The sequence below is a fragment of the Hyperolius riggenbachi genome, chromosome 10 (genome assembly GCF_040937935.1).
Source record: "Hyperolius riggenbachi isolate aHypRig1 chromosome 10, aHypRig1.pri, whole genome shotgun sequence".
NCBI lineage: Eukaryota > Metazoa > Chordata > Amphibia > Anura > Hyperoliidae > Hyperolius > Hyperolius riggenbachi.
This window is the reverse complement of record NC_090655.1, coordinates 57,850,709-57,876,630: the sequence shown is the minus strand read 5'-3', so window position 1 is coordinate 57,876,630 and position 25,922 is coordinate 57,850,709. Positions and strand designations below refer to the sequence as shown.

At 43.5% G+C, this 25,922-nt stretch overlaps 1 protein-coding gene across 1 annotated transcript in view; it reads left to right on the top strand.

Annotated features, from left to right (window-relative positions):
* The window catches only part of CFAP58 (cilia and flagella associated protein 58), a 95,461-nt gene that overhangs the window by 1,856 nt on the left and 67,683 nt on the right, over positions 1–25,922 (top strand). Inside the window, exons 2-8 of the mRNA XM_068257839.1 lie at positions 3,860–4,141; positions 9,539–9,687; positions 12,155–12,311; positions 12,433–12,627; positions 14,767–14,904; positions 18,092–18,251; positions 21,945–22,027. Of these exons, the coding sequence (XP_068113940.1) occupies positions 3,860–4,141; positions 9,539–9,687; positions 12,155–12,311; positions 12,433–12,627; positions 14,767–14,904; positions 18,092–18,251; positions 21,945–22,027 (1,164 nt within the window). The remainder of the gene's footprint in view (positions 1–3,859; positions 4,142–9,538; positions 9,688–12,154; positions 12,312–12,432; positions 12,628–14,766; positions 14,905–18,091; positions 18,252–21,944; positions 22,028–25,922) is intronic.

The following is a 25,922-nucleotide window of genomic DNA, read 5'->3' as shown; positions in this document are numbered from 1 at the left end:
ATCAGTATCAATTAAAATAGCAATTAGGCTTCGCTCACATTATAAATTGCCAGCGCTATAGCAAGATCTGAGCGATATTTTGCAATTTTTTTTAATCACCTTTCCCTGCGCTTTCTAAGCACTTTTGCAGATCGACGTCAGTCAGGAAGTGAAGTCTTGTAGCTGGAAATGAATAAATACAATGCATTTATTCAGAAAAGTATTTGGAAAATTGCCATACAAAGCACTTTTTGAAGCGCTTTGCGAGTTTCCCTATACCTTCCATTGAGCTAAAGTGCTCAGAAAAAAGGGACAGGCAGCGCTTTTGGAAGCGGATCGCAATAGAACCACTCATATGTGAACACTCTCATAGGGAATCATTGCACAAGCGCTTTTAGAGTGATTTCTAAAATCGCTAGCGCTTAAAAAAACCTGCAACCGCTCATAGTGTGAACAAGCCCTTACCAATACATTATATAATAATAATGTGTTATTATGAGCAATCATTACAACCACCAATAACAACAACAACAGCCATAACTAACAAGACTATTAAGAATCTCTCTATATAAAGTACAAGTGCCCCTGTGTCCTGTCCCTGTGTCAGTGCTTTTGCGCTACTGCACATGTCCTGCACCCACACAGGACGGGGCAGGAGGCGGGCCAAGCTGGCGGGTGTGAGCGCGCATGCGACGGTGAAAGACCTAGAGCCCATTTTCAAACGGGCTTAGGTCAGCTAGTACATTGTATACAAGAATAGTCTTGTACAGAATAGTATAATCCTGTGTTAATACAGTAGTGTGGACATAAGCTCTTAAAGGACATCTGTAATGACAGTAATATGGAGGCTGCCGTATGTATTTCCTTTTAAACAATAACAGTTGCCTGGTTGTACTGCTGATTCTCTGCCTCTTGTACTTTTAGCCGTAGACCCCGAACAAGCATGCAGCAGATCAGGTGTTTCTGACATTGTTGTCAGATCTGCAAACATTAGCTGCATGCTTGTTTCTGGTGATATTCAAACACTACTGCAGTCAAACAGATCAGCAGGGCTGATTTTGTTTAAAGGACAACTGAAGTGAGAAGTATATGGAGGCTGCCATATTTATTTCCTTTTAAGCAATACTAGTTGCCTAGCTATGCTACTGATCCTCTGCCTCTAATACTTTTAAGCCTCATCTACACGCGTAGATGAGGCGGCGATTGTTCCTTATCAATCGAGCCACTGATGCGGCTCGATTGATAAGTTCCGACAGGTCCGATCTGTGAGCCGCCGATTCCCTGCTCATTCCCCACAAGGGGACAATGGCAGGGAATCGAGCGGAAGATAAGCGGCGCCGGCGGGGACGAGCGGGGAATCGAATCCGGCGCACGTGCGGCGAGCGGGGACGCGGCGGGTACGCGCGGGGATGCAGAACAGGCGATCCAGCGGCTAATCGAGCCGCCGGTGCGCCTCCACATCTCCCCGTGTAGACGGGGCTTTAGCCATAGACCCTGAACAAGCATATGCAGAACAGGTGTTTTGACATTATTGTCAGATCTGACAAGATTAGCTGCATTCTGGTTTCTGATGTTGTTCATACAATACTGCAGCCAAATAGATCAGCAGGGCTGTCAGGCAACAGGTATTATTTGAAAGGAAATAAATATGGCAGCCTCCATGTCCCTCTCACTTCAGTTGCCCTTTAACAATCTTTTTAACAATTTAAAAATCTTGTCCTTTTACTATATAGTAAGCCAATAAATGGTATCACTGTAAATTTCAGTTTGATATGCTATACTATATTTTATAATGTAATAAAATATCAGTACAATCCCAGAAATGGAGGAGCACTTACGTTGCAAACATAAGCAGTGTGCCACAACCCCTACCACAGTGCCTTAATAAAGGGTACACGCAATCGGGTCGGCTCTACTGTAAAGTGTAAATAATCTCTTTATTGATCCATAAAAGACGGTAGCAGTGACAGACCTGTTTTCTGGTTTTTCAAACGGCGCAAAGCCAACTCATGATGTGAATGTACATTAAAGTGGTGGAAAGTAGCTAAGGCGGGTTAAAAAAAAACTCAAGGTGGGAGGGAAGAGGCCTGGAGTGGGGGTGGGGTTGCTAGAAACTTCACAGTGGGTTGGAAAAGGCCAAGGTAGCCAGGAAAGATCAAAGATGGATGGCACAAATCCAACATGATATCAGGAAAAGCAAACATATGTGAGAAAAAATTTTTACTGCCAAAGATAAAAAAGTAGCGTGGTTCCACCCCTGCAAATTATCTTCAATATTTAACATGTACACACAAAACGGGTTTTTTTTCTTGAACCAACAAGTTCTCTTTTATTCTCCACAAGTTTTCTCTTCAAAAGATTGGTGGTAAAAGTAGATGCAACATCAGACCATCACTTCACATAAAATGCCTGACACGTGTTTCGCGGCCATAAGCCGCTTCCTCAGAGGCACATCATAAACAACACATCTGTCAAGAAAATACATAAGTATGTTAAATATGTTAAATATGTGGGAAACCTCCAAGGCAGACAGGAACACCCAAGTTGTGTTGGAAGAGGTTAAGGTGATGGCGAGGAAAACCCAACGGGTAGAAGAAGGGGACCAAGACATTCTGCAGGAAAAACTGAGAGTGAAAAATAAACTCTGTAGGAAAACCCAGGGTAGGTTGGAAGGAGCCAAGATGATGGACAGGAAAACACAAGGTGGGCAAGAAAAAGCCAAGATGGAAAAGCCCAAGGTTAATGGGGTAAGCCAAGGAACAAGCCAAGCTGCTGTGCAGACAAACTTGATGTGATTGGTGGTAAGTAAGCAAGAACAGGACAAAGTGATGGACCGGAAAACACAAGGTGGGCATGAAGAATTCTAGGTGGTGGGTAGTAAGTAAACCAGAATAGGCCAGGGTAATGGACAGGAAAATTCAAGGTATGCAGAAAAAAGCAAAGATTTACTGCCGGAAAATGGAAGGAGGGCTGGAGGAAGCCAAGGTAATGTCCAGGAAAAGCCAAGATAAATGTAAAAAATAAACAAGGTGGTGAACAAGAAAATCCAGGGTGGGGTGGCTGACAAGGCTGTGGTCAGAAAAAATGAAAGTGAACAGAAAGAAACCAAAGCGTTGGAAAGAACAATCCAAAATAGGCAGGAAGAGGCCAAGGTGGTGTGGGTGGGAAACATGGGCAAACCCAGGCCAGGAACATGAGAGTCGAAATGTTGGATATAAGAAACTGGTCACTCATGCCTCCAGGTCACATTTAACAGAAACAGTGCTATTGGTAGACTGATCTGTTAAAGAGAAACCCTAACCTAGGATTGAACTTCATCCCAATCAGTAGCCGATAGCCCGATACGCCCTTTCCCATAAAAAAATCTTTATCTTTTCTCAAACGGATCATCGGGGGCTTCTGTATGGCTGATACTGTGGTGAAACCCCTCCCACAGTGAGATGTCAGGAGCATGGTGCTGACATCACACTGTAGGAGCCTTGTTGCATTGTGGAAATAACAGCTGTTTCCAACTGCTAAAAAGGCAAGCAGCAGTTCCTTTCACGGACATCACCTGCTAGCAGTAAAAATGTCACCATGTGATAAATTTCAGAAAGTAAATCGGAGAGTAAAGATTTTACAATGGGCAAACACTGACTAAATTATTTATACGTAATTATTGTAAAAAGTAAGCACTTTTTTTTACTATGTTATTTTCTTTGAGGTTCCACTTTAAAGACTGTCCGTTGCTTAGAAACGGACTTTTAGAGAGAACAGCAGGTAATGTCTACAAATTACCTTTTTGTGTTTCCCCTTCTCCATTGCAATTTGTTTTCAGAAAGAACATGAAACATCTGTTGATTTTTGTTTATTTTCCTATGTTTTGCCCCTCGCTCCACAGGAGAAGATGGAGAAAGGCGCGATGGAAGAGAATGCATTTGAAGCTCTGGAGAAGGATTTCCAGGAGGTGCTCAACGAGCTCACCGGTGACAAGAGCCTGGAGAAATTCCGCATCGAATATGAGAAACTTCACAGCGTCCTGAAGAAGTCCTACGAGAATGAAAAGCGGCTGATGGGGAAATGCCGGGAGCTGAACGCCGAGATTGTGGCCAACTCCGCCAAAGTGGCCACCGCCCTCAAACTGTCTCAAGAAGACCAGAGCACCATTACATCATTGAAGAAGGTGAGATGGGTTATAACTTGGATACTAACAAAAGCTTGGGGGCCTGCTTTATAGAACAAGTGGAGATGTGCACGAGGTACAGAGAAGGGACTGAGGCATACTGAGGCATTCGTTGCAAAAGGGACTGAAGACAAAGGGAGAATAAGGTAGACACTTCTAAGGTGTACTGAAGTTGAGTTTGGATAGCTGGCATCTGCTGATAGGAAATTAAAAAAAGGGTTAAAAACAGTATAAAGTGGAACTCAGTGTAGGAATGTAGGATTGTCATCAGCAGTTTCTCGCCCCAGTGGCGGTACAAGGGTCCCCAGCAAAAGAGGCAAAGATGCTGAAGTGAGCCCCCCTCTCTCCCTCTTCACCCACATTTTTCCTGCCCTTATATAGGTTGCCAGATGTGCTCCTAGTATTAGGTAGCCCCCTACTCAATATAGATAGCCAGATGTGCCCCTACTAGGTAGGTCCCCCCATTATAGACAGCCAGATGTGCCCTTGTTAGGTACCCCCAATATAAAAAGACAGATGTGCCCCTATTAAATAGGTTTCCCCCTCTCCATTATAGACAGCCAGATTTGAATCTTATTTGGTAGGTCCCTTCCAATATAGTCTGCCCGATGTGCCTCTTTACGTAGGTATAGACTGCCATATTTGCCCCTTATTAGGCAGCCCTCCTCCCCCATGAGCAGTGCAGACCCCAGATACGGACGCCAGACAGCATGGAAACATACCTAATGCACGGTCCTGCGCTGCTCGACTGCACCAGTGCAGAGCTTCGGTCTTCTTCTTCCCCATTTGGCGTGCACTGACTGCCTTAATACAGGTCTGTCCCGAGCTGATGATGCAGCCATTTAGAATATCCCTATGCGGCCACATCATCAGTTTAAGACAGACCTGTACTGGCAGCATTCACCACGTGCGTAAGAGACAGGAGCTCTGCACCAGCAGTGCCACCGAGCGGTGTGGGAACCGTGCATCAGGTATGTCTTGCTCTGTATCTGGGGTCTGGAGGGAGTGGAGGAGGCAGCAAATAGTCTGGGGCTGGGCAGAGGTTCAGGCTTAGTGGCCGAGGGGTTTGTGCTGCACCCATATGGCTCTGCCCCTAGAGGCTCACGCCTCTCCAGCCTCTGTCTTGCCCTGAAAAGTTACATTTTTATTGGGGGTGCTAAAGTTTGCCAGTACAAGGTAAAGTTCTGGAAATCTTCAGACCCCCCCCATATAAGACCCCCAAGGTACTACCTGTGCTTCCTTGGATGGTGGCTAAGGCAGGATTATTACTTTTCTACGCCCCTAAGCCAATTTTCTTGTTGCTCCCCTTCCATGTGCAGCAGAGACCCCCTCCTCCTCCAGTGCGCATGCACGGAAGCATATTTGTTCAATACATTTCCTTGCAATTTATACTTCGGCCGCAGGAAGTGAGCTCTAGAGAGTCTTACTTATAGTTTGGTTTGCTGCCAAAAATTACATTACCGAACATCAACGCGGGTGTATATGAGGCTTCTTTTTAGCGTTGCGGTGCGATCATCCGATTGCACCACAACATGAATGCAGGCTGCTAATGTGAAACCGGCCACAGGAGTGTGAGTCACACTACTGCAGGCATATATATCAGCAGGTGTACTAGGGATCTGGTATTGTTTAAAGGGGTTCTTTCGCGAAAAAAGTAGGCAGTTAAAATATGTGACAAATGACAGGTTTTGGGCCAGTCCATCTTTTTAAGGGGGATTCTCAGGGCTTTCTTTGTTTTCAACAGCATTTCCTGAACAACAGTTTAACTGCCAAAATAGCAAGATACCAGCCGGCCTCCCTAATCACTTGCACACTATTATGTCAGTTAGATTTTGCAACTGTTGTTCAAGAAATGCTGTTGAAAACAAAGAAAGCCCTGAGAATCCCCCTTAAAAAGATGGACTGGCCCAAAACCTGTCATCTGTCACATTTTTTAACTGCCTACTTTTTTCGCGAAAGAACCCCTTTAACCACTTCCAGATCTTTGGTACGCATATCTACGCCCCTGTATACTTCACTTGTGGACCAGAGGCGTAGATATGCGTATTGTTTACTTACAGCCGCTGTTCGCGATCCCCGCACCATTTCCGCTCGCCGTCGCAATCGCAAGGCTATTCCCAACCCCTGATCACTGTGCCTTTGATGAATAAAAGCCGATGTCAGCATGAGGTTGGCGTTTATTCACAAAAAATAAAAAGTAAATAGATACATTTACTCATTCTCCTCTTATCGGGAAGTGTAGAGCCATCTTGTGGCCAAAAAGTATAAATAAACTCAGAAACACTATTATACACTAATATATATATATATATATATATATATATATATATATATATATATATATATATATATATATTTCATCATTTAAAAAAAAACAATTAGGGACTTTTTAATATGTATGTCACAAGGGTAGATTACTGTTAGTTTTGCAAATAAAGTTTTGTAATTAGGGATATAGTATTAAAAATCACTAAACGGAAAAAATACACTTTTATTTTCAGATAAAATATTAACGCCATACATTGTACTAGGGACACAATTTAAACGTTGTAATAACCGGGACAAATGGGCAAATAAAACGCGTGGGGTTTATGTATCGAAGCATGTTTTATTTTAAAACTAAAATAGTTGAAAACTGAGAAATAATGATTTTTTTCCTTTTTTTCTTATTATTCCCTTTATAATGCATATACAATATAATAATTCTCAGCAAAAAGTAGCACCCCCCTAAAAAAATCATAAGTTGTGGACGCAAAAAAACAATTTATAGAGTATTTCAGTGTGATAAGTAAAAAAAAGTTATTGGTTAATGAATGGGAGGAAATTGTTTTGGTTTATAAGGGAACAAATCTGTGGTACTGAAAAGGTGAATGGATATAAATATGGCAGCCTCCATCACCCTCAGTTCAGGTGTCCTGTAACTTGTTGCTTTGAAGGTGGAATATACATTTCCCTTGCTCTCATTCCTTTGTAATTCTGCATACTGACCTCAGCACTGAACCATCTGACGAGCCCCTGGGCAGGTGATGTGAATGTCTGTGTCCTCCTATAGTGCAATCTGCTGCATGTAAACAATAAGAGGCTGGTCAGCTTCATTCCCACAGACAAGCTTTTGTTCTGATTTGAGTGACACAAGTTCCTGAGTTCCCAATACACCGATGTCCCTGAGTAGTGATAGTATGAAATCACCATAGTAATGGGGCACCTGGTTGCTAGGCAGACATTACAGGCGGTGTAATTGCAAACACAATGCCGGCTAGTGACACGGTGAGGAAGATGATGGGGCAATCACAGAAGAGATTACAATCAAGACGATCTGACGGGGAAGAGGTCTGCAGACAATACACAGAGTACAAGTGCCAAAAGAAAGGAGATGAGGTGAAGTCTCCAGACGGTTACTGAGAGAGCTGTAGCACTATCCCTCGCTCCTCTCCCCCCTTTTCTTATTTCTCTGTCTTTACTTCTTGCTCTCTCTACAGACTTGTCTGTCACTCCCTCTTTTCCTCTCGGTGGAGTTGATACACCTAGCAGCATTATGCTGTGTTACTTTATTGTATGAAAATAACAATTTACACATGTAAGGTCCTACCACTGAAAACGTCATGTCCATTAACCATTAGTCACTGCAACCTGAATAATCGCAAATACACATATTTTTCGGACTATAAGACGCTCCTGACTATAAGACGCACCTAGGTTTAGAGGACGAAACCATGGAAAAATAAATAAATATATATATATATATTATCCCGGCGTGGCTCTCTCCTACTAGCAACGCTGCTTGGCCTCCCTCAAAGCACCGGTGAGCTGAGCCTCGCATGCCGAACACAGCACACCGTGCCCACCAGTGTGGAGAATCCACCGGCAACAGGTACTGCTCATATTGAGTGTGTACATCCTTGACAGCGCTCTGGTGCTGACACCCTGTTCACGGTAGCCATCTTGGCTGGATTTCTTCATGAATTGACTGTTGGACCCTGAACAGTACCTCTGTTATCCCTGAGTGGATGTCCTACACCACCACAGCTGATGTGCATATTTTTGTAACTTCCATCGTAAGGTATCCATGAGTTATATCCACATATTTCTGCGAGGTGAATGCGGACTTGGATGGTAAGATATACTGTCCTTTTGAAACTGCTGCTCCTGCTGTTTGCTTTGGCTTAGGCAATCTCATGGCTGATGCTGCTCCATAAAACGGCTTCATTGAATTGGATACTCTGTTATAGTTGTCGGGCAGTGAATGATGGAATGGTACTGCCTTTTCAATATCCAAAGGCTGCTGCTTTTCAAGCTTACAAAAGCATACTAATGCTGGCAGTGCTGCACTTATCTGTGTGGCGGACTCTTGTCATAAATTTTGACTCATTATTGACTCTTAATTTGATTTTTAGCAATATTGCTCAATAACAACATACATCTGGACTTTCAGCTATATTAGGGATCAATAATATTTAAAACTCTCTGGGTTTGATCGCTGTGTCTGGGTGCTTATGAGGACATCAGCCTAGGTTGTTTGGGTGGCCACCTAAGCAGTTCTTCTTTAATTGATATGTATGTTTTATGTGTACTTTTTCTGTAAATAAAGCCTTTTGATATTTTTATACAAAAAATTGTTGGTCGGCTCTACTCTCCTCTCTCCACTATCCTACAATTTTTGAGATATATATATACTAAACCTGGTACATCCATGGTGGAGGGGCATCTTGCAGATTATGCCCCCTTTGTACCTCATGCTCCCTTGTACCTCGTGTCTCCCTCTGTCCTCCTCTGCCCCCTCGTGTCCTCCTTGTGCCCTCCTCTATGCCTCTATGTCCCAATGTTTCTGCCTCTGTCCTTCTCTATGCCCCTTTTTGTCCCCCTTGTGTCCTTCTCTATGCCCCTTTGTGTCCTCTGTTTGTCCCCCTGTGTCGTCCTCTGCATTAGCGGGAGTACAGGGAGTCATTGTGGCAGATTGGAGGTTTGTATTGGCAGGCATTCAAAAGTCAGGAACTCCCTGCATTTAGACTATAAGACACAGTGACTTGTTCCCCCCACATTTCGGGGAGAAATGTGAGTCTTATAGTCCAAAAAATACAGTACCTTCTGTCTTAAGAAGGCAAATTTCTGTTTCGCATAGCATTTTAGCAAGAGGGCTTTTTGGTCTCTTTCAGCCCCTTACACACTCCCGGGAGACCTGGTTCACCATGAGCTTGCTGGGCAATCTGTAACTCTAGGCAGAGAATATCATTTTGCCTTCTTAAAACAGAAGGTATTTGTGATAATTCAGTTTTTAAGAGAGCAGCTGTGGTTTCCCATGTGGTTTCCCATTCCCGAAAATGGAGTTTAGAGCATTATGCGAATGGTTTTACCCACAATTCATTGTCATTGTGTTTTTCTGTTATATTTCTCCCCCAGGAAATTGAAAAGGCTTGGAAGATGGTGGATACAGCCTATGAGAAAGAGCAAAAAGCTAAAGAAACCATTACCTCACTGAAGGATGAAATCAACAATTTGTCTAAGCTGGTGGAGCAGGGCTCGGGGCTGTCCGTGGGGCAGGAGCACAGGTATGAGCCCCCTACAAAAGGGTATAGAGTGCACATCCTGCATCCGACCAATGCTGGAACTATGCAACACCCTTCACAGCCCACAATGCCGTGCTTCCACCTTTTAGGCTATAGTCACCTTCTCTGCTATCTTGTGTCTTAAAGTGCATCCGAGATAAACTTTTACTCATTGCATAATTGTGCTCCTTTCATATAGTTTATAGGGCATTCCTCAAGCCAAATACTTTTTTTGTTTTGTTTTAACTACCCTGGCGTTCTATTAGAACGGCCAGGGCGTTGGCGCAGCACATTTTTTTTAATTTTTATTTTTTTTAAATCATGTAGCTAGCCTAGCGCTAGCTACATGATAGCCGCTGTGTAGCAGCATCCCCCCACCCCTTCCGATCGCCTCCGACGATCAGAGAAAACAGGAAATCCCGTACAGAACGAGATTTCCTGTTTGGCTTCCCCCATCGCCATGGCGGCGATCGGGATGACGTCATCGACGTCATGGCGTTGGATGGAGTCCCGATCCACCCCTTAGCGCTGCCTGGCGCTGATAGGCCAGGCTGCGAACGGGGTCTCGGGGGGGGGGGGGGGCCTGTTACGCGGCGAGCAGCGGCGCATCGGCGGCGATCGGTATAAACACGCAGCTAGCAAAGTGCTAGCTGCGTGTTTTATAAAAAAAATTATGAAAATCGGCCCGCCAAAGCAATCCAGCGCGGCGGTCATGCCGCTAAGCTGGTTTTAGTTCCCTATAAACTGAACAAGCTTGCCCACAGCTTTTAGAGTGCCTTTGCATATTCAGACTCATGTAGCAAGGGCTTATGGGAGCTCAGTCTGGGCAGAAGGAGGAGGAGGTTACTAGCCAGAGATTGCAGAGGGGAGGAGGGAGGAGGAGAGGGGATTGAGCTGAGGGCTGGAGATGCTATCAGCCTGCCTGAGTGTAATGTGACAAGCAGCACATGGCTGCTCTCATTGTATTACAGGAATAAATAATCATAAACTGTTGAAGCTGTTTGCAGCTAGATCTGCTGTGTAAACTATCTAAACTTTAGATAAGATATATAGGCAAGTTACTTGTCATAGTTAGTTTTTCATCTCGGATCCGCTTTAAAGCAGAACTATGCCACACCCTTCACTACCCACAATGCCATGCTTCCACCTCTCAGGGCATGGTCACCTTCTCTGGTATCCTCTGTCTTAAGCAGAACTATGCCACACCCTTCACTACCCATAATGCTGTGCTGCCACCTCTCAGGGCAGGGTCACCTTCTCTGCTATCCTCTTAAAGTAGAACTCTAGTGTTATGCAAATAAATCAGCTTACTGCAATGTGTGTTATTTTTGTTTAAAACTTTATTACTATTGTTATTTATGAGATGACAACTGGTGTCTGCTTTTTTTCCTTTCCCTTTTCCTCTCCATCTCTCCATTTATCCTTCTCTCTCCTCTGCTTGCCTCCTCTCCTTCCTACCCTTCTTCATTTACTTTCCCCCCCTCCCACACACTAACTTCTCTCCTCTTCTCTTCCAATCCTCGCCCTCTATCTCTGCTCCTTTCCATCTCTTCTCACCCCTTTGTCCTTTTTTCTCACCCTCGCTATTCCTTTTCCCTTTCTTTCCCTTACCCTCTCCACGAATTCTTTCCTATCAATCGTTCTCTCTATTTTTCCCTTTTTCCTACCCTCTCTGCCCTCCCCACCTTCTCCTCCCCCCTCTCTGCCCTCCCCTCTTCGAGGTAGGCCTTAACCCCACTACTTAAAGGTCAGTAATGTTTAGAGTCCAGAACATGTTGGAGCTCCATTTTTAGAGTCTAGAAATGCAGCAAGGTATTTGACGCTGCATATAAAGTTCCATACGGTTCACTACAATTCTTTTCTTACTACAAGTCCCCGCTTTAAACATTAGAACTTAAATTTAATCCTACGAGCAGGGACATAACTAGAAATCACTGGTCCCCCCTGCAAAACTTTGGATGAGGCCACCTCCCCCCCTCCCAAAACAGAAATTGGAAAGGCAGGCCAGGCAGATAAAAACTGACAGCAGCGAAGCACTGCACACATTTTCTCTATCAATTACAATAGCTTCTGTGATAAAATATGCATGTTTTCAGAAGGTTTTGCAGAAAACTTGTTTTCTCCGCACCCTTAGTTGTCAATTTTTCAGGACAGAGAAAAGAAACTTCTTCCTCCACAGCCCCCCTGCAGTCAGCGTACTGAATAGGGACTGTCTACAAATCTTGGTCTACAAAACTTTGTATGGTTCCTTATCAGTGGCTGAGCAGACACAGTCATTAGTACAACTGTGCAGAGAGCAGAAAGCTTTTTCTCTCTGTGCCCTTAGTTGTCCATCTCTCAGGACAAGGAAAAGGAACTTCCACCCCCATGGGCCCCCCTGCGGCTGCATCCCTTCCAGGCATGATTTTAATGCCCCTGCCTACAAGCCCAAATTTATCTGTGCCTAAACTGCTTTGTTCCTTCTCTCTAGTCTAAATGAATTACTAAACATCAAAGAGGAGCTGACTAAAGAACGAGACCAACTTCTCTCTGAAGTGGTAAAGCTACGCGAGAGCGTAATGCAAGCCACCAATCAGCAGCAAGAGGCGGAGAAAGTAAAGGAAGAGGTGGAGCAGAGTATTTCCCAGGTAAGTGTATTATGGGAGAGAAATATCACCAGTACGAAGAGATAAACTGACAAAACATGGTGAGAGGACGTTGTATCTGGTGGTCAGGAACTGTTACCCTCTCCTGACTTTTGTATTCCAGTATCAGCAGGAAATCCAGGTGCGCCAGAATGAGGCATCCCGGGAAGCTCGAAAGAAGGAAAAGCTGGAGAAGGATCTGAAGAATGCACAGACTGAACTGGACAACAAACAAGTGGAGATCAAAATCTTGCAGCAAACTCTACACAAGAACAGAGATGAGCTACAAAAACTGGAGCAACAGCTCAAAGAGACAAAGGTAGACCATTCTACCATTGTTACCGCTATTGGTACGTGTGTGCCTGGTTTGTGTACAAGAGAGAGAACATTCAAGTGGATGACCAAAAATCTTTTGTTCATTAAGAAAGGGACCTGCCTGTAGAAGGAACTTGGTTGCCGTTCCTTTATTTCCTATACATGACTGCAAAAACAGTGGTTTGTAGAGCATTGTGGTATGTGACACAGGAAGTTATGGGGGTGGGATCATAACTCAACCTTCCTCGGTGTTACTCTATGAAAAGAGATATAGCCTAAGGGCAGTGGCGTAGCAATAAGGTGTGCGGAGGTTGCGACCACACCGGGGACATTGGGCCAGAGGGGCCCTTCCTCAACTGCAGTATTAGCTCTTTATTGGTGCTGTGCTGGTAATAATCACTTCTATAGATGCTTTAAAGAGACACTGAAACGGAAAAAAAAATATGATGTAATGATTTGTATGTGTAGTACAGCCAAGATATAAAACATTAGAAGCAGAGACATAAGTCTAAAATTGTTTCTAGTGCAGGAAGAGTTGAGAAACTCCAGTTGTTATCTATGCAAAAAAAGCCATTAAGCTCCACTACTTTCAAAGTCGCAGAGAGCTCTGTCTTCTGAAGCTTGTTATCTCAACTGTCAGTCACTGTTGTTTCTTCAGCTAAGGACAGTTCAAAAATTCACTGGCCTGCTCTGTAAAATCATTTAGAATGCTGAGCAGTGTGTAAACGGCAAATATTAGAGAAAGATGCAATGTTATAAAAAACACTATATAACTGAAAATAAAAATATGAGAATATTTCCTTGCTACTAATGTTCTAGTAATTATCCGTACTACACAACCAATTCACTATATCATATTTTTTTTCACTCGTTAACAAACTGTTCCCTATCTCCTTCCTGCACCTCTGACAATTGTGGTTGTTCTTGGCCACCACAATACATACTCACCACACTATCTGCCTGGAGGAGGTTGTATGTTCTTCCCATGTTTGATTGGGTTTCCTCCATCCCCAAAAATATACCAGTAGGTGATCTCTGGCTGCCCCCTGGCCTGCAGCAGGGACATAAGACGGTGACCTCACAGAGGGACAGTCATGGATGTGACCTTCTCTGTGAAGCGCTCCAGAAAATGTCTCACGGTGGGAGTCATATTTAATGATTATGTCATATTTATTTTGTGGTGAAAGGACTTGGAGAACTTCCCAGGAAGTGAATCGTTCTTGTTGATAAACTCAGCAGAACGAGCGTCTGTAATTACTGAACTAATTATTACAAGCGCATTACTGATGATCACTAATTACCAGCGTGTCTGGAAAATGCGAGCGGAGCGTCTCCCTCCAATCTCCTCTCCCCCCTACATCTGGCGGCCTGCGACGTCGCTTCCATGCTCATTTACAATGTTTACGTGACATGCAGGTCCCACTTTAGCGAATGGTCATTAAATATTTATCCGCCAGCTGCTGGGAACTTGTGAGCGTTACTTGTGAGAGGTACGAGGGGAATGACCCCCCATCCGATGGAGGACATGTCCTGCCAAGCTATTGTGCTATTAAGGGAGCTACGTACTCCATTCTCTCTGAATCTGTTTAGAAGTCTCTCTTTGGCAGCAGAGCTCCCTGTAGGCTCGTATGATTAAACGGTTGCAGTGCCAGCCAGGCTTTTAAAGGGAACCTCAAGGGACATGTGACATTATGGGATAGACGTGTATGTACAGTGCCAAGCATACAAATGCCTATGCTGTGTTACTTTTCTTCTTTCTCTCCCTGAAAGTGTTAATATTCAGCTATGCAATTGGCAGTTTTTCTCCAGTTGGGACCAAGTCAGACTAGAGAGTCCCTCGACGATAAGGAATAACAACTATAAAACACTTTCCTGGCAGAGAAGCCGGCTTCTGAACACAGGGTATAGATACATAAAGTCTATAGTTAATAGAGCTTATCTCTTTGAGGTACAGGAATGACTGTGTGATTTAGCCAAGACCAAATAAAATCTACTTTTTTAATTTTTTAAACATAACATAAAAGTGTGGGATATCTAAAAGTCATTTTTAGAAGTTGGAGGATAGATGCAATTGTTTATCACATCAGTTTATTTTAACTCAAGGTTCACTTTAAAGTGAATCATTAATGAATTTCTCTTGCAGATCTTGAACGAAAGAGTCACCAAAGAACTGGAACAATTCCAGATGCGGAACAGCAAGCTGCAGCAGGAGAACGAGCAGCACAGCATCAGCAACGAGCAGCTGACCCAGGAGAACCAGCAGAAGCAGCTGGAACTGAAGGTGAGGACATCACACAATCACCCTGTACATTTCTCTGTGGTATCTACAATGTAAGCCCTTCTGTTTGGCACTCAGAGGATTAAAGTGAACCAGAGACGAAACACCCTCATGTATTTTACCATATATATCAGTGGGAACATTAGAGAAAACACATACCCTGCTCTCTGTTTCATCCTTCACGGCTCAGCCTGCTTGTTAGCAGCCCTGAAAAAATCCGACTGAGCATTCAGCCTGGCTTTGCTCAGGAATCATTATAGCCGAGTCTGTCTTCTCTGATGTATTTTCAAGCCCAAGCCTGCCCCCTTGTGGCTCTGATTTCCTGCTATGCATACTGGCAGCATCACAGAGAGCTTTTTATGAGATGGGAGGAGCTGCTGGTGCCGAGGAAAATTTAAAAATGTTTTTTTTTTATCTATATTTGTCATAAGAGGTTTTTTTTTAGAAATGGTGGTTTCATTTTGTACACAGCCCACTAAATAATATGCTTTTCTGATGAACTGTGTTTTGTATGGAGTTTTAGTAAAGAAACGCAAAAACTGCACACCAGAGCGGTGAAAATACCAGGTATAGTTTTTATTTTGTAAAATCTATCGGGGGATATGTTTATTTTGTGCCAAAGCGTTAATCTCTGGTTTCCTTTAATCATGCAATGTCTTATGATAGGTAATGCTGGAAATAAACCAAGGAAATTTCCCATCAGATAGATGGGTCGATAGATCATTTCCAACAGATCCCATTTGATTTTGATCATTTTTCGGATCAATTTTTTGATCGCTGCAAATCAATCAGAAAAACGATCTGTAATCAAATAGGACATGTCAGAAATGATCTATTGACCCATCTATCTGACAGAAAATTGCCTGGTGTATTCCCAGCATTAGGATGGCCATACACTGCCATGTTTTTCAAAGTATTGTAGCCAATTTAACCAGTGCTAGTTATGACCTCCTGGTAGATGCTATCACCCATCTGTGACCTTCTGAATGGTGGTATCTCTTATCTGTGACCTAATGGTGAGTGGTGTTTTTCAACCATCTTTGGGATCCTTGTAAACGACAAAACAAATAAAAGGACACAGAGAGCCCAATATAGTGTAGTAAGTCTTGACACCATGTTATAAGGAATCACAAAGTAGTAATACTCACAAACCAGGGTTACCACAAAGACAACCACTGTAATGGGAGACGGCGAGATCAGACCTGACTCCACCCAGGTTAACAAGTTGCTCTCGGTAGATTGAAAAGATTGGGCAACACCCCTCCACCAAGGGTGGACTAGACAATATACTGGGATGTACCCCAGAGGCGCCAACGTAGTATAAAAACGTTTCAAAACAGTTTAAAAAAAGAAGAGGTAGTGGTTGACTTACCTCCTCCAAGAAGACACTAAAAATTGTTGGTTTATAGTAAACAATTTATTCACAACACTCCAAAAGTGCAATGCGTTTGGCAGGTTTAATCCCGCTTCATCAGGCAATAACAACGTAGTAATAACATATAGGGTCAGTAGAAGAACCAAGATGCCATCTTTGGCATCCTAGTAGGTGTCATCTTCTCCTTATGAAATCCTTGTTATGCTAGGTACACACAATGCAATTCTTTTGACAGATTTACTGTTGATCGATTATTTACAACATGTCCAATCTGATTCTGTTTTTCCAATCGATTTTCCTTTCACTTCTATGGAAAATCGTTCGGAAATAAGATCAGACATGTTGGAAATAATCGATCTGACAGTAAACTTTTCAGAAAATTGCATCGTGTGTACCTAGCATAAGGGCCCCGTTTCCACAAGAAGCATGTAAATTCACATGCTATTTTTGGGATGTGAAATTGCATGCAAATTTGCAAGGTACACGTCTGTTTCATACATGCATAATCGCTAATTTTCTTCATTGATTTTTTTTTTGTTTCGATTGACATTACTGAAAACTCACACAAAAACGCTAAAAAAAAAAAAAAGCGAAAAAGGGCACAAAAATCTCATGCGGCATCCAGAAACTTAAAGCACTGCTGTCCATTTCTTCTGGATGATTTTTCCTGTATGCAAATTATGCATATAATGGAAACAGACCCATTGAAATATTTAATATGCAAATTAGCGTGCAGCAAATCCACACAAATTTGCATCTAGTGGAAACGTTTCCCTAGTAGTGGAACGAAGCACTCGGATTGGCCACCTTTGCAGAATTTAGACTAACATGTGTACTAAGGTTTAAGGCTCGTTCACATTGGGTGCGTTCAGAAAAGTAAGCGTGTGATAAAAAAAACACGTGTTGTTGCACGTTTCATAACGCATTTCAGTCCATTGCAATACACCCATGCGTGTTACATGTGCTTCAATGCATTTTTGTTCAGCATGTTCTGCTTATTTAATGTAGCAGTTGTCAATGAACATTTGTTTTCATTTGAAAATGTTTTTTTTTTAATTAGGGATAAAAAACGTATCTACAAAGTGCATTGCTATGTGCTTCTGTACGCTGAAAATGAGCATCTATTCACTTGCACTGCTGTGCGCTTCACAGCGCAACGCACAGAAATGCATGCAATACCACGTTTCTCAAACAGATTGTGACAGAGCGCATAGATGCAGAGGCGTATCTGGAGGGGTACAGGCATGGCACGTGCCATGGGCGCCACAGCACCAAGGGCGCCATCCCTGCCCCTGGGCTGCGCCTCCATGCCTACCCCCATGCCTCCCAGTCACTTAGACCTCAGATCAGATTAATTTGGTAATTTAGGGAACATGGATACTCAGCAATATCCCGAGCCAAAAAACACAAGCAACCATAAGACATGTATGCGAGAAACGATGCAGTTTTTAGAGGGGAATGCGGGCTCTGACCGGGGTGGGGCATATGGCGCAATTTCAGTGTTTGCCGTAGGCTCTAAATTACTCGGATACACCCCTGCATACATGTGAACTTGCTACATTAGAATCAATGGAAAAAGCTGTACCTAGCATAGCGCACAGGGCAGTGCGCTGTGAAAAGCTTACAGCAATGTCCCCAGTGTGAACGAGGCCTTAGTTAAGTTGATCTGGAATTAAATATTGGGAGTGCTTTTCCTGTTTGCTTGTAAAGTTCATTTAATAGATAAGCTAAGAAATAACTATAATATGGTTATACGGTATTTCCTCAGCATTTGTGGTCATATCATCTCACCTCCGTCTTCATCTCCTTATCCAGTCTAGGGAAGAAGAGGTCAGCCAGATGCGACAGGAGATCTCCAAACTGTCCAGAGCCAGGGAGTCCATACAGAGGAAGTTCAGGCAGATGGAGGAGCAGAAGACTGAGGTGGAGCAACAGAGGGAGACCCTGAAGAACCAAATCACCGGCCTTGAGAGAGGTATCACAACTCCCACTTATTCAATTGAGAAATAAGGACACCTTCTAATGCAAAACAGACAAAGACTCAGAGCTGTGTGTGTGTGTGTGTGTGTGGGGGGGGGGGGGGGGGGGTACTACTACTCTTCCCTTCCTGCAATAAAGAGCTCCATCCTTCAGATCAGGTGGCTACACTTGCTATGGGTGTGAGCAGGCCTGGATTTACTTCACAGGATCCTATAGGCACAGATGACCTGACACCTTAGAATTCACCCTCCATGAACCTCCACCAAACTGCACTGCAAGTGTGCTGGCTGGCCCAGGGACTTCTCCCTCACTTACCTTGCCCGTCATAGGTAGCTACAGGGGTTCCTTAGTATTAGGTAGCCAGAAGTACCCTCAGTATTAAGTAGCTAGATGTGCCCCCAAGTATTAGGTAGCCAGAGGTACCCTCAGTATTTGGTAGCAAGTGGTGCCCCTGACTGAAGGGATATCTCGTCAGTGGAATGCCGAGAGCAGGGCGAGTAACCTCTCATTTACACTCTCATCAGGACTCTGCCTAGGGAAGGAGAGACGGAGGTGTTTGGGGAGGGGAGTGAGCCACCTTTCCATCATCAGGCGCCTGTAGGCACAAGCCTTCATAAGCAACAGTCAGTTTTCCATACTGCCACAGATACATGGTATAAACACTTATAACAGTGAAACAATACATCAGTTTATACAGACCTATGTATAGGAATTGAAATATGGACAAAAAGGGATAGAGGGATTATAGTAAGTTCAAAAACATGCATTGCCTCTCCAGGATATGAATATTTGGGTGTATGGTATGGTGTTGTGTGTATAGCACTTACTGGTATATACTATTTAGCCTACAAAGCATTTACATAGCTTCTGTTTTAAGAAGGCTAAATTTTACATATAATTTGTGAGGAGACTTTCTGGTCCTTTTCAACACTGTCCTAGGAGTTCTGGCTCACCATGAGCTTGCTGGGCATTCTGTAACCAGGGCCAAGGCATAGGCTGCAGAGGCCCCAGCCTCCGGGCGCTGATCCGTTAGGGCGCATTCATCACATGTCTCTCCCCTCGCCATCACTCTCAACTCTCCAGGTTTCCTGGATGCATCTCCAGGCTTATTCTTCCCAGCGCCGCTTGTCTCGGTCTGTGGCTGCAGCCAGCATTGGGTGCCTCACTGATACTTGAGCGGTGAGTAACACGACGAGAGGCACCTGCTGCAGCCATGAATACGGGACACTAGGCGGCTCTGAAGAGAAGAAGCTGGAGATGGAACCTGGAGAGGTGAATGACAATGCTCCACTCACAGCTGGGGGGGCATCAGGCTACCTAATCAGAGGGGGAATCCGGTTATCTATGGATGAATCTAGCCATCTATACCAGAGGGATATGGCTGTCTAAATAGGGGGGGGGGGGGGTCGCACTTTGGAATCTCAGCCTCTGGTCCTGGAAGACCTTGTCCCAGCCCTACCTGTAACTATCACCTCTACATCTCAACACTCAAGACAAATGTTTACAGCTCAACTTATGTGCAAATTACCCCTTGTTGTCCTTATAAGCTAGACACACCTCCAGATCCGCTGGGATGCAATGATGTGTCAGCTTTTCAATATTACACAGCCACATTAATCCAACATGCATACAGACTGTTTCTGATCAATTGATCCTCATCAGTGCATGGCATGGATTAATGTGGTTCTATGGAGTAGGACTTGAAACACCCAGAGTTACACAGTCTACAGTCTGTAATATTAAAAAACGGACACATCATTGCATTCCCGCATATCTGGAGGTGTGTTTAGCCCGCAGGGACATCAATGGGTAATTTGAGCATATTTCAGCAGTGATGCACTGGGAGAAATCTCAGAGGTCACTCCAACCTGAATTATTGCAAATACCGTACTTTCTGTTTTAAGAAAGCACATTTTTGCTTTCCACTTCTCTGACATGAAACTATATTTCCCTCTTGATCTTACAGTGACACAATTTTAAGCTGCATTCTTTGTTTCAACCAGAAGATGGCACTTAGGGTTAGCGTTGCTTTTGTATAGCAAAAATTAGGATAGACTATCTGTTTGAATGGGTGATACTTTGGAAATAAGACAAGAGAGGGTCTTATATTACCGGTAATTTTTCATCCAAAAGATGCGTTGGGGCTTACTTTTAGGGGATGTCTTGTTTTCCCATGAACAGTAATTTACATCTATTCTTGAACAAAAAAAAAAAGAAAAAAAATCAATATGTAATCAAATATAACCATTTCATCTTATTCTGGAACATCATCATGACTTTCAAAATTCTAAATCCCATCAAGATTTTTTCATAATTGACTCTATTTCTTTTTTCCATGTCCACATTTACCGAGAGCCCGGCGCTTGCCAACCGGTTTTGTTTTGGGTCTCGTGGGTTTTTTTGAGTGCGTTTATTTTGGGGATGTCTGTTTTCCTTGGTGGAGGGTCTATTTGTCCTTCTACCTTCTTGTGCCGGTTAATATAACTTTTTTACATTAGTGCCTGGACACTATTTACATTGACTTTTTTATGAACTGTAATTATTTTAGAGTAGGGCTTATTTTTAGAGTAGGGCTAATATTTCAGGCATCCTCAAAAATCATGCAAAATCATGCTAGGGCTTATTTTCGGCATAGGTCATATTTTCAGGGAAACAAGGTACATATGTGAGACTCTGATTTGCTGGCTGCAATCATTTGCCACTTTGTGTCTCTGATGTTTGTTAAATAAGCATGTGATCTCAGCAAATCAGGGCCTTACAAATCTATCGCCTGATCAAACTGACCTCAAGCTTCTATACGAGTTATGCCACACATGAACAACTTTCACAAGGGTAAGCATGCCAGCCCCGTGTAGCAGAATACAGGTTCTCCAGAGAACCTCCTGCCAGTCAGAACTTTCGGAGGCCACTCTAACCAGGTGTGTTGTGTATCTATGGAAGCCGCCCATAGATAGATCATTACTTGGGAATGTAATGCCCGGTAGAAACCATGCAATTTCCCGTCAGATAGACAGGTCAAATCAATTATTTCTGACAGATCCAATCTGATTTCCAATCAATTTTCTAATCACTTTTGTACAAAATCTAGCTGATGGGTAATTTTGTGGTATGCACCAGGCATTAGTTAAGCCAGACTGTTCTGCTGAGCAGCATTAACGTTGGCCACTAAACATACAATTACACAATCTTACCACTTCCATGCAGCTTGGCAGCTTACCCGAGATAGATTTGTGCTTGAACAATCAAGATTGTATGGTTAGCGGTAGTGTTGGTGTATGAATTCGGCATAGCAAATCACCTAAATACTCCCGACTGCAGCCGTTCAGCACTGAACAAGCAGACAGGGCCAGGAGGAGGTCAATGGTTTGCATATCACGTTGTGCGTCACGTGACTTCGATACTTCCTCCTTCCAGTTTGAAGGACGTATCAGAGCCACATGAGGAAACAGCACCATTCAGGAGTAATCCAGTGTTCCGAATTCACTATGCTGAATTCCAACACCAACAGTAGTTAGTGTTATTTCATAGGTAACTTATGAAATGTTAAGAGGTGGGGGATTTTTGTTGCCTAGACCTTTTCCTCAATGTATACTAAACACATATCAAGTGCAGTCACGTAATCCTTCCCATTATATTTAGGTCTGATGTGATATTGGATGAGCGTTATTTAAAATGTTTATGTCTGCAGAAATGGAATCTGCAAAGAAACAAGCAGAAATGGATAAGAAGGCGGTGGATGAGCTGGTGCGAGAGCGAGACATGCTCAACAAGGTGAGTGATATGTTACTCTGGATACGTTACACCCGCCCATCACTTCTGGGGTGTAGGGAAACTTATGGAGAGCCACGCGATAGATGTGTAAGGTTCTGATTTGCTGTGATGGCCACATGATAATGGCCAGTGAATTAGAGCACAAGTAGTCCCCAACTTACGAATGACCCACTGATACAAACGGGCCGAAAATGTGAAATTTGAGTCTGTGGGAACAAGTCAAAACAAGTTTTTTTCAAAAAGACCTTTCTAGATTTTGTGAAAATTGATTTAAATAAAATAAAAATGTTTTTAAGCTGGTAAAATTACATTTTGCTACAGTGCACTGAAGGCACAGGAGCCCAGAGGTGACAAAGTGAAGGGACAGTGAGGGATACTGAAGGCATGGGGAAACAGAGGTAACACAGAGGGGCACACTAGAGGCACAGGGGCGCATAGAGGAGGTACAGGGGGCAGAGTGTCTTAATGGGCAGAGCGGTGGCGCAGTGGTTAGCTCTCTCGCCTTGCAGCGATGGGTCCCCGGTTCGAATCCCAGCCAAGACGGAGTTTGTATGTTCTCCCCATGTCTGTGTGGGTTTCCTCCAGGCACTCCAGTTTCCTCTCACATCCTAAAACATACATATAAGTTAATAGGTTTCCCCTAAATTGGCCCTAGACTATGATGATACATACACTACACAATATTTACACCTAAAGTGAGAGGAATATGGAGGCTGCACGGTGGTGTAGTAGTTAGCACTCTCGCCTTGCAGCGCTGGGTCCACGTTTTGAATCCCAGCCAGGTCATGATCTGCATAGAGTTTGTATGTTCTCCCCGTGTCTGTGTGGGTTTCCTCCAAACACTCTGGTTTCCTCCCACATTTCCAAAAACATAGAGATAAGTTAATTGGCTTCCTCCTAAATTAGCCCTAGACTATGATACATACACTACACGATACATACATAGACATGACTATGGTAGGGAATAGATTGTAAGCCCGTCTGCGGGACAGTTAAAGGGATACTGTAGGGGGGGTCAGGGGAAAATGAGTTGAACTTACCCGGGGCTTCTAACGGTCCCCCGCAGACATCCTGTGTTGGTGCAGCCACTCACCGATGCTCCGGCCCCGCCTCCGGTTCACTTCTGGAATTTCAGACTTTAAAGTCTGAAAACCACTGCGCCTGCGTTGCCGTGTCCTCAATCCCGCTGATGTCATCAAGAGTGCACAGCGCAGGCCCAGTATGGTCTGTGTCTGCGCAGTACACTCCTGGTGACATCAGCGGGAGCGAGGACACGGGCGTGCAGGCGCAGTGGTTTTCTGACTTTAAAGTCAGAAATTCCAGAAGTGAACTGGAGGCGGGGCCGGAGCATCAGTGAGTGGCTGCGCCAACACAGGATGTCTGCGGGGGACCGTTAGAAGCCCCGGGTAAGTTCAGCTCATTTTCCCCCGACCCCCCTACAGTATCCCTTTAAGCGTCAGGACTATATACTCACTGCGGAAGATGTCAGTGTTCTATAAATACTAAATAATAATAAAAGACAGCACAGAGTTTCAACTTATGGACAGATTCAGGTTAAGAACGAAACTACAGTCCCATTTCGTTAGATAACCGGGGACTACCTGTATTACAAATCTAACACCTAATCACATTTCTGTGAGAGTAGGCGCTATTCTTCTGCCAGATGTATACAGAGATAAACAGTTTACCCATCATCCATCACCTTAGCTCTTGTGACTTTGCATTATCCCCTTAAGCAGGGCGCACACTTCCTGCAATCGTGGACGTTTTTCTATTTTGCATCATTTGCATAGAGCTGTGTATGAAATGCATTGCTAGGGGCCGTTTGCAATTCTTCAATATTTTGTTCACAGTTCCATTTTTGCCTTTGTGGGGAAAAAAAACTGCCTGCGCTCAGCTTTTTTCACATGCCGCCAGTGTTTCAAATTCGATGTATTTTAACGCTATCTGTTAAAATGCAGGCAAATGCATTTTCGAAACTGAAAACACATATGAAAAATCTGCAAGAAAACGCAAACGCGGTGAAATGCAATTTTCACCAACAATTGGCCTTTATTCAGTTAGCCTTTCTGCAATGAGGTAATTTTTCACCTTATGTAAAAAATAAGTTTTTAGTAGCATAGCAATTGAAAAAATACACGTTCAATCACTGTAACCCACAGGCATCTAAACTAGTGAACTAGTTCTAGTTTAAAAAGTATTTTATTGATAAGGTGTAAAAACATCTGGCATAAAAATCAGGAGAAAAGTTAACTAAGGGTCTGATGCAAGAAAGCGTAGTAATATTGCCGTGCACAGACATCGCATGACAATATTACCCTTACTACCGGCACTGTGTACCACTAGTCATGCTATTAACGCAGACCGCAGCACTCCACTAGCATGACCATTGCTAAGGTAACTACTAACAGTAATGCTCATTAGTTATGCATGTTACCATAGCAAAAGTCGTGCTACTGGAGTTCCCTGGCCTGGATTTCAGGAAAGGCCACAAAGGCCCTGGCTTTGGGCGGCTGCAGCCCAAGAGACCATCTGAACATTAAAGATGGGTTGCTACATGTGAATGGAAAGCAATAGAGAAAAAAGGGAAACTGACGTCCAATGGAGCTGTTCATGAAAGAGAGGGGCTACAGTACATTGATGTTTCAGTGGAAGAGGGGACTGCACATGGAATGGGAGGGGCACTGGGGGACAAGAAAGGGGAGCCGCAACATTTTCAGCCTAAGGTCACAAAAAGCATAAATCTGGCCTTGGAAGTACCGCAGGTTGCGTTGATAGCAGTGCCTGTAGTAAGGATAATATTGCTATGTGATGTCTGTGCACGGCAATACTATTGTGCTTTCCTGCATCAACCCCTAAGAGCCAGGGGGTCCTATTCAGTAGACTTTTTTTTTTCTCCCAGGAGATCAATTTTCATCTTAATCTCAATAATTTCAACAATCTTACCGCACTAAAGTAAAGAAGTAATACCAAACTTATGTTGGGTATATTTTTGCTTGCTGGTGGCTGAAAAGTTGTTTTAAGGCGTAAAAACATCTCCTGTGCGAAAACTGAGAAAAAGTACTGTAATTGAATAGAGGCCAAAGAGAGAGGATTCATAAGAAAAGTAAACACACCACTCCGTCTCTTAAAGTGGACCCAAACTAAAAATACAAGATTTCAGAAATAAAATCTATTTTCTAAATTATAATAATAAATAGCAGCCTTTTTTCAGCTGCATGATGACAAATATAAAATATTTTACATTTATTGGAGGAACCCCTCCCCTTCCTTTCATATTGCCGGCAAATAATCCGGCAAACTGGTGGAGTAGATGGTGTCCAGCAAAGGAGGAATTGCTAATGGCTGCCACCTGTATAACCCTAGTTAGGAAAAGAGAAGGGTGAATAGCATGCACTGAAATTCTCATAGGCTTGAAGGAGTGTTTATTTATCTTTGTACGTGTCAGAGTGGTGCAACTAAATATTTTGAATTAAAAAAATGTTTGGTGTGGGTCCGCTTTAAGGTGCGTACACACGTCCAACTTTACGTCTAATTTTCGTTTAAACTGGTCATTTAAACAACTTGAACCGCAAACAACCAGGCGTTCAAACATCCTGTACACACTGACCAACAAAGCGGCTGATATCCTAATTTACATGTCGTTTAACCAGTTTGATAATGGACAGTGGACTGGATAGAACAATGGACTAGATTAAACGACTGATCAAACAACTGTATGTTTGAACGTCTATTAGTTGGACAAACGACTAGAAGTCATTTGTACACACCTACGGACCTGACAGTCGTTTGAACGACAGTTGGTCCAACTGTTCCGCCAAGCGGATCAGGCAAATCGGCTGTTATCAGTCGCTCGACTGTGCGTACACACGTCCAACTTGTCCTTCAAACAACA